Source organism: Hemiscyllium ocellatum, chromosome 15, assembly GCF_020745735.1.
Source record: "Hemiscyllium ocellatum isolate sHemOce1 chromosome 15, sHemOce1.pat.X.cur, whole genome shotgun sequence".
NCBI classification, from domain to species: Eukaryota; Metazoa; Chordata; class Chondrichthyes; order Orectolobiformes; family Hemiscylliidae; genus Hemiscyllium; species Hemiscyllium ocellatum.
This window is the reverse complement of record NC_083415.1, coordinates 31,399,371-31,414,450: the sequence shown is the minus strand read 5'-3', so window position 1 is coordinate 31,414,450 and position 15,080 is coordinate 31,399,371. Positions and strand designations below refer to the sequence as shown.

Genomic DNA, 15,080 nt, shown 5'->3' with positions numbered 1-15,080 from the left:
ACTGTCACAACCACTTTGAAGGTGAGAAATTTGGGTACAAAATTAGAGCCTTAAAGTTTAAATGAAAGCAATTATGAAAGGTTTTTGAAGAGGGAATTGGGTAAAATACGCTGGGAAAACATATTAAAAGCAGAGAAGCTGTGACAATCAATTGAGAAGTTTCATTTGCTGAGCAAAGGTATATTTCATCAAAAAAACTCTTAAAAGAAGAGTGACCATCTATGGTGAAGGAGTTTAGGAGTTGTAAAAATTTAAAAGGAGAGCGGTTTAGTGCTGTAAAGATTCAAGGTAAGCCACAGATTGCAGAAACTTTAAAAACCTGCAAAGAATGACAAAAATGCAGGGAAAAATTAGATTGTGAGGAAACTTGCAAAAAATATTAAACCAGACAACAAGGGTTTATCATCCCAGATCATAAAGTATGACCTCAGACTAGAATGACAACTCAATGTTGATCTGAGATTGAGATCACCAAATTATGGTACAATCCTATTAGGAATCAATAACCTTTACTTCTAAAAAGTAGTCATAGAGTCAGAGAGACGTATAGCACAGAAACACACACTTCAGTCCAACTCGTCCATGCCAAACAGATATCCCAACCCAATCTAGTCCCACCTGCCAGCACCTGGCTCATATACCTCCAGACCCCTCCTATTCATATACCCAATCAGATCCCTTTTAAATGTTACAATTGTACCAGACTCCACCACTTCCTTGGCAGCTTATTCCATACACGTACCACCCTCTGCTTGAAAAGGTTGCCCCTTAGGTTTCTTTTACGTCTTTCCCCTGTCACTTTAAACCTACACTCTCTAGTTCTGGACTCTCCGACCCCAGGGAAAAGACTTTGTCTATTTATCCTATCCATGTCCCTCAATTTTGTAAACCTCTATAAGGCCACCCCTCAGCCTCTGATGCTCCAGGGAAAACAGCCCTAGCCTATTCAACCTCTCTCTATAGCTCAAATCCTCCAACCCTGGCAACATCCTTGTAAATATTTCTGAACCCTTTCAAATTTCACAACATCTTTCCGATAGGACGGAGACCAGATTTGCACGCAATATTCTAACAATGGCCTAGCCAACATCCTGTACAGCAGCAACATGACCTCCCAACTCCTGTACTCAATACTCTGACCAATAAAGGAAAGCATACTAAACCTTCACTATCCTGTCTAACTGCGACTCACTTTCAAGGAGCTATGAACCTGCACTCCAAGATCTCTTCGTTCTGCAACACTCCCTAGGACCTTACCATTAACAGTACAAGTCCTGCTAAAATTTGCTTTCCCAAAATGTAGCACATCACATTTATCTGAATTAAACTCCATCTATCACTTCTCAGCCCACTGGCCCATCTGATCAAGATCGCCTTGTAATCCAAGATAACCTTCTTCGCTGTCCACCACACCTCCAATTATGGTGTCATCTGCAAACTTGCTAACTATACCTCTTATGCTCACATCCAAATAATTTATATAAATGACAAAAAGTAGAGGACCCAGCACCAATCCTTGTGGTACTCCACTAGTCACAGACCTCCACTCTGAAAAACAACCCTCCACCACCACCACCCTCTGTCTTCTACCTTTGAGCCACGTCTGTATCCAAATGGCTAGTTCTCCCTGTATTCCATAAGATCGAACCGTGTTAACCAGTCTCTGATGGGGAACCTTGTCGAATGGCTTATTAAAAGTCCATATAGATCACATTTACCACTCTGCCCTCATCAATCTTCTGTGTTACTTCTTCAAAAAACTCAATCAAGTTTGTGAGACATGATTTCCCACGTACAAAGCCATGTTGACTATCCCTAATCAGTCCTTGCCTTTCCAAATGCATGTACATCCTGTCCCTCAGGATTCCCTCCAACAACTTGCCCACCACTGACATCAGGCTCACCGGTCTATAGTTCCCTGGCTTGTTCTTACCACCTTTCTTAAGTAGTGGCACTATGTTAGCCAACCTCCAGTCTTCCAGCACCTCACCTGTGACTATCGCTGATACAAATATCTCAGCAAAAGGCTCAGCAATCACTTCCCTAGCTTCCCACAGAGTTCCAGGGTACATCTAATCAGGTCCTGGGGATTTAGCCACCTTTATGCGTTTTATGGACATTTTTCAAGATGTCACCATCTATTTCCCTACATTCCATATCTTCAATGTCCTTTTCCACAATAAATACTGATGCAAAATACTAGTTTAGTATCTCCCCCATCTCCTGCGGATTCACACAAAGGCCGCCTTGCTGATCTTTGAGGGGCCCTATTCGCTCCCTAGTTACCCTTTTAAGGGACTTACTAAATGAATAAAGCACAAGATTTTATGGTTTTGAATAAACCACTAAACTTTGCTATACAACCTAGAAGTGAACACTACATGTGTAACATTTTTTTATCATATGGTAAATATCAGTACCATACAGTGATTATAAAACCTTCAGGCCCTCAGCTTCTTTCTTTCCAACAAACCCATCCTGTCCCCGACCACCAATACCCTTCTCCGCCTCAACAAAATAGTCCTTGCCCTCAACTTTTCTTTCAACTCTTCTCATTTCCTCCAAACCCAGGGGATGGCTATGAGTAGCCAGATGGGCCCCAGCTACGCCTGCCTCTTTGTGCACTTTATCAAACAGTCCTCTTCGATACCTATATAGGCACTGTGCGCCAACTCCTCTGCCATTACATCGATGATTGCATTGGTTGCTGCATCCTGTACCCAGGCTGACCTGGAGTAGTTCATCAACTTTCACAACTTCCACCCCACCCTCAAATTCACTTGGTCTATCTCAGACCCCTCCCTCATTTTCATCTCCGGTGACAGTCTACAGATGGACATTTACTATAAACCCATAGACTCTCATATTTACCTGGACGACACCTCCTCCCCTCCAAGTATCCTGCAAGAATTCAAAGTTTCCCAAATCTTCTACCTCTGTCACATCTGCTCAGATGAGGAGACATTTCACTCCTAAGCATCCCAAATGCTTTTTCTCCCTCTGTCATCCAGACAGCCCTTCACCGTATCTCCTTCATTCCCCACTCCAAATACAATAAAGACAGGATCCCCCTTGTCCTCACAAATCACTCCACCAGTTTCCACATCCAACTTAGCATCCATAAACACTTTTGCCAACTCCAATTAGACCATACCACCAAGAACATCTTCCCCTCTCCCCCCCCACTGTGTTCCACAAAAACCGCTCCCTTCACCAATCACTGGTTCACGCCACTTTCCCCCCCCCCACCGAACCCTATAGGTACCTTCCTCTTCAACGGGAAAAGTTACAAAACCTGCCAGCACACCACCCCTCTCACCTCCATTCAGGCCCCAAACAGTCCTTCAAGGTAAGACAGAGGTTCATCTGCCTCTCCTCCAACCTAGTTTACTGCACCAGCTGCTCCCAATGTGGTCTTCTCTACATCGGAGAGACCAAACATAAACTCGGAGTGTTTTGCCAAGCATCTCAACCGGGCCTGCAGGGACCAACCTGACCTCCCAGTCACTGCCCATTTTAATTCCCCTTCCCATTGCTCTTCCGACATGACTGTCCTTAGCGTCCTCCATTGCCACAGCAAATCAGTCCGTAAATTGGAGGAACAACACCTTATCTTCCATCTGGAGCCTACAGCCCGAAGGACTCAACACTGAGTTCTCCAATTTCAAATAACCTCCCTTCCCTTCCCCCAGCTCCCTTTTCAGCCCCTTCCCTCCATTCCTCTGACCGACCCATTTTTCCAGCTACCAACCAACCAGGCCATACCCTCTACCTGTGTACACCTCCCCCAGATCCCACTCTCCCTTTATCTGCAGCTCCCCTTACACCCACCTAAAGTAGGGTTACACTTGAACCATAGACTTCTCCACCTCCTGATGCTGCCTGGCTTGCTGTGATCTTCCAGCCTCCTGCTTGTCTACCATAAAACCCACATCATACCTTAATCAGCAAATGTGATCAGGAAATGTCCTACAGCTTTATCAGTAATTACTGATATGGTGGATCATGAAGCTTCACAAAGGATTGCAATTATTCACTTATGGTAATCTGATCTTTTGACTCCATCTCAAAGATTATTCCATCTTTGACTACCTTTATAACGTTTCCTGTCTGGTATACTTCCTTTAGTATTCCAAGAATTGCATCCAGCGCTGACTCACAGGCACAAAAATCAGACTGTGTGCTCAGTCAACTCACTTAGTCAAAGTTAAACAAGCACACACCAGGTTATAGTCTCACAAGTTTATTTGGAAGCACTAGCTTTCAATATGCTGCTCCTTCCATCAGGTAGCCACCCCAGTACGACACCAGCTCCTCTACACCATCACTTCATCAAGTGAGATTGATGAGCAACATTATTTGGTTGGAACAAGCAGACATTGTTTGTATGGGATTATGTTCAAATAATGACCGAAAATCACCGGGTGGCGAAAATAGTCTCTTTATTGAGCATCTACAGTAGCGCAGTTCAAGGCAGCAATGGAATCCGAAACACACTTTTACAGGGGCCTCTTTATACATAGTTCTGACATACATTACGGTGTTAAATAATTGTACCTATTGTGCAGAAAAGTTTGTGTGACATCTGTCCTGGGGCAGCAGGGGATAGCTTAAGTATTTGTTAAATGCTGGCTGCTACCCTGACGGGTTTAGTGTGTCTGTCTGGTCTGAGCTTACATAATTAAGAGGCGTTAGTCTTTTTAGTCTTTAAAGTTAGTAATGTTAGTAAAAATACTAGACCTATATGATCTAAATAATTTGGAAATTATACATGTACTAAATAAAAGTATAAGGATATTAAATTGATCTCTCACAGCCAGGTTATGAGATTGCATTTACTATTGCCAGTTTTGACATTCATTCATGCAGTTTCATGGAAGCACTGTTTTGACAGCAAGTTTCTTAAAGGGGTAACGGCCCTATTTAGCATATACTTAAAACATGCATCAGGATTCGAGTTCAACCTCCCAAAATGCATCACTTTGCATTTATCGGGGTTGAACTCCATCTGCCATTTCTCAGCCCAACTCTGCATCCTGTCTATGTCGTAGCTGCAGTCTGCAATATCCCTTGATACAATCAACGCCACCTCCAACTTTTGTGTCATCTGCAAATTTACTAAGCCACCCCTCAACCTCCTCATCCAAATCATTTATAAAAACGACAAAGAGCAGAGGCCCAAGAACAGAGCCCTGCAGGACACCACTCACCACTGACCTCCAGGCAGAAGACTTTCCATCTACAACCACTTTCTGCCTTCTGTTAGCCAACCAATTCTGAATCCAGATGGCCAAATCTCCCTGTATCCCATACCTCCTGACTTAATGAATGAGCCTGCCATGGGGAACCTTATCAAATACCTTGCTGAAGTCCATGTTCACCACATCCACTGCTCAACCTTCGTCGACCTGTTTTGTCACCCCCTCAAAGAACTCAATAAGATTTGTGAGGTATGATGTGCCCCTCAGAAAGCCATGCTGATCAACGTTAATCACACTATGTTTTTCCAAATATTCATAAATCTTATCCCTCAGAATTCTTTCCAAAATATTGCTGACCACAGATATAAGACTGACTGGTCTTTAATTGCCAGGAATTTCCCTACTACCCTTCTTGAAAAGAGGAACAACATTTGCCTCCATCCAATCTTCCGGTACAACTCCCATGGAGAGTGAGGAAGCAAAGATCTTCGCCAGCGGTTTAGCAACCTCCTTTCTCGCTTCCCGGAGTAGCCTAGGATAAATCTGGTCTGGCCCTGGGGACTTATCAATCTTAATGTTTCCAAAATTTCCAGCATATCAACTTCAGCAATATTGAACTGTTCAAGTCTGTATCCCAGCTCCTCAAAGTTCTCAGTCACAACAATGTCTCTTTCTTTAGTGAAAACCGAAGCAGAAAACTCATTTCAGGATTCCTAAATGCTCAGACTCCATGCACAAGTTCCCTATGATACCCCTGACCAGCCCTACCTTCTCCCTGATCATTCTCTTATTCCTCACATATGAGTAAAATGCCTTTGGGTTCTCCCTAATCCTTCCTGCCAAGCCTTTCTCATGCCCCCTCCTGCCTCTCCACAATCCATTTCTGAGCTCCTTTTTAGCAAGCCTGTAATCCTCTCAAGCTGTGCTAGATCCTTGCTACCTCCACCTTACGTAAGCTGCCTTCTTCCTTTGGACAAGAAGCTCCTCTGTTCTCATCATCCAAGGTTCCTTAATTTTACCCCTTCTTACCCGTCTCAGAGGAACAAATTTGTGTATCACTCGCAACAACTGCTCCTTAAATAGTCTCCACATGTCTGCTGTGCCCAGAGTAAAAAGTGAGGTCTGCAGATGCTGGAGATCAGAGCTGAAAATGTGTTGCTGGTTAAAACACAGCAGGTCAGGCAGCATCCAAGGAACAGGAAATTCGACGTTTCGGGCCCGAGCCCTTCATGCACACGTCTGCTGTGCCCAGAGTCTTTCCATAGTTTCGGGTGAGTTATGGAGATATGATGGCATTGTTCTGAGTACGTTACAGTATTAACATTTATTCAGGGATAGCCTTTGGTGCAGAAGCAGACCTGAACACTGCTTGCAGCATGGAACTGATTAGAACTGAAAGGTTTAAAGAAACAGCAATGGGTTGGAAGAGATGTTTTAACTTAATTTATCTTGCAATAGTAAACTGTACTACAAAAGGAGAGCTTGCCACATTATTAATGCCACACACCCTTTCCTGTGCCCACCACCTGCCTCAAGTGTAACAGAGCCTATGGTAACCATTTTGGTCTGCACAGCCACCTATGAAGAATGGAAGAACTGTCATCTGCAAGGGACCGCTGATCATGATGATAATGAGCAGACCTTAAAAGGATCCCAAGAAAAGTGAAAAAAACCAAGGGACAATTCGAGAGAAAATAGAAAAAAACTAAAGCAACTAAAGACAGGACTTTCATTTTATTTTGCTCAAAGCTGCATGAATCAATGCAAGATTCCATAAATCCTTTTTTTAAGATTAGAATCAGTCTGAACATTAAGGCACAGATCGATAGTCTCACACAGGGCACCTCACACCTTCAATGCATTATCTGGGCCGACATAACACCAACTGTTAAAGTTCACTTGAGAATGTAACTTTAAAAAAGAAGTTCTGCAATTTACATAGAGCCATAGAGATGTATAGCATGGAAACAGACCCTTCGGTCCAACTTGTCCATGCCGACCAGATATCCCAACCCAATCTAGTCCCACCTGCCAGCACCTGGCCCACAGCTCTCCAAACCCTTCCTATTCATATACCCATCCAGATGCCTTTCAAATCTTGCAAATCCACCACTTCCTCTGGCAGGTGATTCCATACACGTACTACCCTCTGCGTGAAAAAGTTGTCCCCTTGGTCTCTTTTATATCTTTCCCCTCTCACCCTAAACCTATGTCCCCTAGTTCTGGACTCCCCCACCCCAGGGAATAGACTTTGTCTATTTATCTTATCCATGCCCCTCATGATTTTATAAACCTCTATAAGGTCACCCCTCAGCATCCGATGCTCCAGGGAAAACAGCCCCAGCCTAATCAACCTCTCCCTATAGTTTAAATACTCCAACCCTGGCAACATCCTTGTAAATCTTTTCTGAACCCTTTCAAGTGTCACAACATCTTTCCAAAAGGAGACCAGAATTGCACGCAATATTCCAAAAGTGGCCTAACCATATGAAAGAATGGAAACCAATGTGTTCATTCTAAAAGATGAGAGACTTAAACAATCCAGGTCTTTTTCTATATATAATTTTAGTTACCTCACACTGTAAACATTTGCTATAAATTTTGTGTCTTATGATCTTATACTCCATATCCACCTGATGAAGGAGCAGCCCTCTAAACGCTAGTGCTTCCAAATAAGCCTGTAAGTCTTTAACCTGGTGTTCTACGGTTTTTAACTTTGTACACCTCAGTCCAACACTAGCATCTCCAAATCAAAGACAGGAAGAGTGTTGTCTCTTTTTCTTTCTCACAGAGGTGAGCAGCCAAGAAAGTGGAATTTAAGTGACAATCAGATTAGCCACAAATCTAACCCAGTGATGAAGGAGGATTGAGAATGCAAAGAGCCTATTCTTGCCCCTATTTCCTAGGCTCTTGGAGGGCAAGCAGAACCAGGGTAGGTGCAGTTAGTAGGAAAGATACAAAAACCAGAAAAAGACACACCAATAATTAGTCTCATGAATAACTAGAAGCAAATCCTAAAATAGGACCAAATATGGAATTTGATGAATAAGTACCAATTCCTAAAAATATTATAAGGCCTTAATTAGTGATGCAAACTGAATATAAATTATTCAGCAAGAAGATAACTGACTTTTCATGCCAGCTCCTCTTAAGAGTTGGAGCTGATGAAAATCTGTACAGCCAGAGTTGGATGATAGACACCTAAAAGGAATTCAGATGTTTAATCTTTCACAATTTTAAATACAAAGGAGCCTAACAAATTTAAATGTAGAATTACTTTATTTTCAATATATGTTCATGTCTGTCTTTCATTATACAAAATAGTATTTCTAAACAATTAAGTTGCATCATAACTGATTATTTTTGGTTTCACTGTGGTTACTATATATGCTACTCAAAATAGTAAGTGCTGATTTTGCTGAGTCACAGTTAGTAAATCGGGATTTCAATCTTCTCATTTTACGAAACAACATCTGATGTTGAAATTTTACTACGTGAGGGTGGATTAAGTTCAGATTGCAAATCTGAAGACCATTGTGGGTGAAAAACAGAATGTTACTTTTAGACCTAATTTACAAACAAACAGACAGACAACTCCAGCAGGATGTCACTCACATGCAAACACTACATTTAACAGGCAGAAGACACTGACCATTGTATTTGATATTCAGAAGGCAAAGGGTTTACAAAAACACAGGGTAGTCTGTTATTAGACTAGTGATCCAGAGGTTTGGATCAGTAATCCAGAGAGGGGATTCCCACAACAGGTGGTAATCTGATACAGTTAATTCAATAAACAGGTAACGAAATGTTAGTAGCATTAATGACAATCATGAAACTACTGGAGCTAATGATTCAGTAACTACACTAAAATAAACTTGCTGTCCATGTGCTGACCTATGCACCAAGCAAAGTGGTGTGCTTGACTTTTAACTGCCCTTTGAAATGATCGAGCAAGCTCAAAAACACCTGAAAGAAAAACTATAAACTCGCACAAGATCGAAGTCACTGCAGTTGTTTTTTTTAGTGTATTAATGTCACTTTGAAATAAAAACTCATGACTTACCCAGGGTTTTTCCAAGAGACGACATGTACTCAGGTGAGAACCTAAACAGTGAGAATAGTTCCATCACAATTCAGATGCAGATTTTTCAGCACAAATTATTAAAAATAATGCAACCGAACTATAAGAAAAAGATCAGACTGTGTATTACAATTATACAAAGATAAATTTTAAAAAATAGAATCTCACATACAACACAGTAGCAAAGGAGCAACTGGATGTAAAGACTACTATGGATTTTAATGATACTTATTAAATTATTTCACAAACTTCATTGCTCTATACAGGATGTGGTCTCCAATGTTATCGGTTTTACGGAAAGTCCAACACATTTGAAATACTTTCCTTTGGTGTGCCTTTGGGAAATAGGTGAGGAATGTACAGATGATTCTAAATTAGGCAAACCTCAATACTTGTGGAGAATGGAGGAAACAGTCAATACTCCAAGCTAATGGTATTGCATCAGTTGAAATGCTAACCCCAGTTTCTCTCCCTCTCTCTCTCTCTCTCTGCAGAGTTAAACATCATACAACATCAAATTATAGTCCAACAGATTTATTTGAGTTCAAAATCACACAACAGCAGGCTATAGTCCAACAGGTTTAATTGGAAGCACACTAGCTTTTGGAGTGCCGCGCCTTCATTAGGTGATCGTCACCTGTTGGACTAGAATCTGGTGTTGTGTGATTTTTAAACTTTGTGCACCCCAGTCCAACATCGGCATCTCCAAATCAGGTTTATTTGAAAGTACAAGCTTTCGGAACATTCTCCTTTGTTAGGGTAGCTAGTGGGCCAGGGTCATAGGACACTGAATTTATAGTGAAAGATCAAAGTGTCATACAACTGATGTGATGTATTGAACAAACCTAGATTGCTGTTAAATCTTTCATCACTTAGAATGGATGCAAGTTTTGATTGATTAATATGTAAATTCCAGAATTTCTTTCACGTCACAGTCCAGGGATAACTTCAGGTTTTATCAGTTTCTTTATCAGTGAGATTTCAGCTTCTATTTAAACTGATAAAACTGTAAGTTATCTCAGGGCTATAACTTTAATATGTAAATCCCAGAATATCTTTCAAGTTATAGCCCTGAGATAACTTACAGTTTTATCAGTTTAAATAGAAGCTGAAATCTCACTGATAAAGAAACTGATAAAACCTGAAGTTATCCCTGGACTGTGACGTGAAAGAAATTCTGGAATTTACATATTAATCAATCAAAATTTGCATTCTCATTCTAAATGATTAAAGACTTAACAGCAATCTAGGTATGTTCAATACATCACGTCAGTCGTATGACACTTTGATCTTTTACTAAAAATTCTGTGTCCTATGATCCTGGCCCACTAGCTACCTGGCGAAGGAGCAATGCTCCGAAAGCTTGTCCTTCCAAGTAAACCTGCTGGACTATAACCTGGTGTTGTGTGATTTTTAAACTTTGTCCACCCCAGTCCAACACTGGTGCAGCCACATCTTTCTTCAAATGTTACCACATCTATTATAAATTTGCTGAATATTGCCTTTATTTCAGACTTCCTGCCTCCACAATATTTTATTTCTATGGGCGTCAATGCTTCTTAGAATATGAGCAAATATCTGACCCACTTCAGTGCGCATTTTCCTCTTGTGTACTTATCATTTGTATAATCCCATAACAGTCACTTCTGTGAATCAGAATAAGTAACTAATGCATGATACAAGAATATATAAGCAAGTAATACAGATCTAGTGCAAAGTTCAATCTTCTGCTTAATAGCTGCATTGTGCCAAGAAACTTATACTCATTGTGTATTATTTGTCATGTGAATGCAATGGCATCTTACCTTTGGTTATATGCAGAGCTCAACTGTATTCCATCAGGGCCTTTTGGAACAATCCCAATCCATATTTGGTGTTTGTCAATCACATGGGGATTTTCCAGACTGACAGGGAAAGGACTGAAGGATGTATTGGCATTCATTAATATGATTTTATGAGCCATTTCAATATAAATGCATTATTAATCAAAGCAAGCAATTCAGTAAACTCAATAGAAACTAATCAGGCTTTTTTTTTGGAAGAAACCAAAGTCAAACTGAAAAACTATATTATCATTTAACTAATGAATACATCATTTGTACAAAATAAAGTAAGTTTTTATTCTGTGGAATTGGAATGACTCTGAATTAGTAGCACAGACTCAAGTGTACAAATTAAATAATTGCTGCAGGTAATAACATGACTGCCTGTGATTATGAATTGTTTAATTCTGAAGCTTGAAGCAATGGAACACACAAATGGTCAACCTGCTCACCTTGTAAAATGTACGTTTGCGTTATACATCCCAAGTGTATTCAATTTTCACTTGCACTGGTGAATAATGTTCAAGACATGTTTTTGATCATATTATTTGAACTTACTCACATTTGCATTTCTGAGGTGAAAGAGGACAATGGAGCAAGGGTACCACTTGTGAGGATGATGGATTGAACCCCTTGGCGCACCAGTTCAGCCATACTGTAGCCAGGGCAGAAGCACCAGTAACTTAATATTTTTCCTGTGAACATAATGAATATTTTTAGGTGTTGCAAGATTCAAGTATCTAGAAAAATCTCACTGCTATTAGGTATTCTAACAGCTATGTTTTTCAAGTAGATAAATGTTCCAGTTTTGAAGTTGTCTCGGGGTCATCTGATAAATTATATTCCTCTGTGTTTTATCTGATAAATAAATAGGATGACTGGATAATTTATGACAAAAGTTGTGAATGAGTTATGATCAGTGTAATGAACTGCACACTGAAATATTGTGGGACACCTTCTATCTAAATTCCAAACCTGTTGTAAACTAAGTAACTATATTTACACAGAGTATTAGTTCAATTTGGTTTTAACTCAAACCAAACATATGCAGATTATGGAGGCATAAAGGTAGTCTTCCATTGAGTTCTGCTACTATAAATATTAAAACTCAGTTTAGGATTCTACTATAGCCCTAGTGCAAGCCTGAAAGATCCTACAGCAATTTAGTATGACGTACATTTTTAATAGTAACAAACTATGTGGAAACTTTTACTCTGTAACATCTACCAAATTATTTCTGGTCATTGTACATTTCTAAAACAAACACAAGTAAAAGCCCTGAAGAAGGGCTTATGCCTGAAACATCGAATCTCCTGTTCCTTGGATGCTGCCTGACCTGCTGCACTTTTCCAGCAACACATTTTCAGCTCTGATCTCCAGCATCTGCAGTCCTCACTTTCTCCACAAGTAAAATACACAGTCAGTTCTTCTAGGACACATGTTTTTTCAACATGAATTGGCTATAACACAATTGAATTAGACCATTATTTGTAGAATGCAAACTTTCTTTACCTGTATTGGCTAAAACACGATTCCAGTCCCAATGATTTAACAGGTGATGTTATTACACAATTTTCTTATAATGTGGGATCACACAGGAACAGAACTATTCTGTTATATCAGAACAGTGTATTCCCAAGAGTGGGGAAGTGATTGTTACACTTACACAATGCCCATATTTTCTGACTGCTTTGGCTCATTTGCCAATTTCACTTCCAAATTGTCAGAATGAGAATAGCTGTACACAATATCAAAATGTTTGCAAGTTTCAAACAATTTTAATGAAAAAGCAATAAGAAAACAGTCCATTCAAAAAGTTTGCTAAAGGAATGTATCATCTTAATATTTTCAATCATATCAGCCACTCCTTTGAAAAAACTACGTAGTGTAAGTTACAATACTGTCATCGACCTGTCAATGGTGGGAAATGGCCAAGTAGGTCCTGTCCACAAAAAGCAAGACAAATTCAATCCCCAACTATTGCCCCATTTGTCTACCCCCCAATCACCGTCAAATTAATGGAGGTTTCAATAATGGTACCATCAGGGAGCACTTAGACAGCAATAACCTGTTCATCATTGCCCAATTTGGGTTCTGTCAGAGCCATTTGGCTTCTGATTTCATTACAGTCTTGTTACAAATATGGATAAGAGGTGAATCCCAGAGTTGAGGTGAGAATAACTGTCAGTGGCATCAAGATAATATCACATTCAGTCAGATTCTAAGGAGTCTTTTGTTGTATCAAAGTCAATGAGAGATAGGGGAGAAAATCTCCAATGCCTGGCATCATACACTGCACAAAATAAGATTCTCACGATTGTTGAAAACCCATCACCTCAATCCCAGGAGATTACTTGAAGAATTCCTGCAACACTCTCCTTGGCTCAACCACCTTCAGCTGCTTTATCAATGAGCTTCCCTCCATCATAAGGTCAGAAGTGGAAATGTCCACTATTGATCACACAGTGTTCAACATCATTAGCGACATTGCAGATGCCAAAGCACAGTATATTTAACAAGATCAGGCTTGGGCTGGCAAATAGGAAGTATATTTAGACTACACAAATGCCAAGCAATGACCATTTCTAACAAGAGAGAATCTAACTTTCGCCCCTTGATGTTCAAGAGCAAAGGCATATCATAAGAATTTTTGTAAAACATAAAAAAAACCCAGCATAATCAATAATTTTCAATCGCATTTGTACATGGTTAATACACCGCTCCATGCTACTTAATTCACTCTTTGCAAGGTTATATTTACTTCCAGATATACTAGCATGGGGCTGTTTACATACACTTAACTCTAATACACATGATTTCACAACATCAATGAACTTAAGGTCAGGGCGTTTGGGTTAAATTAAATATCATGCAAAACTCAGAGGATCCGATAAAACAATTGACTATCTATAATTGTGCAAAGACTATTTTTGGGTAACTTCAACAAAATCATTCTGCAGATGTTTGGTTTAAAACTTCATTGTCATTCACTTTGAGCTATTAAGCCTTTCGTACAGGAATGAAACGTCCAACAGATGTAGCTCTTTCCCAGATCCAGCATTGACAGCGAATGGTGATTATAATGGGGAAGCAGGTCCAGAGCCAATTCTTACCAGGGCTGGCTAATTTCCACTTGCCTTTAGGCGACGCTCAAATTCTGACTGTTTGAATTTCTCAGGGATTGTGAATGGAATGAATCGAAAAGAAATTCAATTGAACTACTTGAAAGCTTCAGATGGTTTGGCAGGGAATTTAAACGTTTCTTGGCTCTCCTTTATTTATTTTAGAACAGACTAGAATCTTTTCTTCAGAATAAAGAAGGCTAAAGACTAATCTAATGAAGAACTCAAAAATGTTGACGTTTCAATAGGATGGGAATTGAGGCAATGGTTTCATTAGTGGAGAGGCCAAAAATTTGTGGTCATAAATACAAGATAGTCACCAACAAATCTATTAGAATTCCAGAGACTGAAGAACGTGGAACTTAATACCACATGAGGGCTTGACAGAATGGGCACTGAAAAGTTATCGTCCCAAGTGGGTAATTTCAAATATGAGCGCACAGCCTCAGAATAAAGGGTTGAATCATTTAAAATCAAGTGAAAGAAAAATATGTTCATACAGAAACTCCTGAATTGTTGAAACTTTCTACCCCAGAGAGGTTGTGAATGGTCCATCATTGAGTACATTTAAGGCTAAAAGTAAAGGATTTTTGATCTCTTGCCAAACAAATGGATATGGGGAACAAGCAGTGCCACTGAGTTGAGGTAAAAGATAAGCAATTATATTGCACAATACAGTAGACTCAAAAATGCCAAATAGTTTTCTCCTGCTCATAGTTATTTTGTTCAAGTAGAGTATGTGAAACATACAGCCGAGATACGTTTAAGGTAAGTTACATCAACAGATAATGGAGAAAGATAACAGAGAAAATAAAGTGAAGTGATCTAGATGGATGCTCATATGGAGCTT

General features: G+C 39.9%; 1 protein-coding gene across 4 annotated transcripts in view; it reads right to left on the bottom strand.

Annotated features, from left to right (window-relative positions):
• rtel1 (regulator of telomere elongation helicase 1) overlaps nucleotides 1-15,080 on the bottom strand; it is a 143,906-nt gene that overhangs the window by 60,707 nt on the left and 68,119 nt on the right. For all 4 annotated transcript variants that reach the window (XM_060836336.1, XM_060836337.1, XM_060836340.1 and 1 more), the window contains exons 17-19: nucleotides 11,671-11,803; nucleotides 11,091-11,204; nucleotides 9,268-9,308 (exon numbers count right to left, since the gene is read on the bottom strand). In XM_060836336.1, coding sequence (XP_060692319.1) covers nucleotides 9,268-9,308; nucleotides 11,091-11,204; nucleotides 11,671-11,803 — 288 coding nt within the window. The remainder of the gene's footprint in view (nucleotides 1-9,267; nucleotides 9,309-11,090; nucleotides 11,205-11,670; nucleotides 11,804-15,080) is intronic.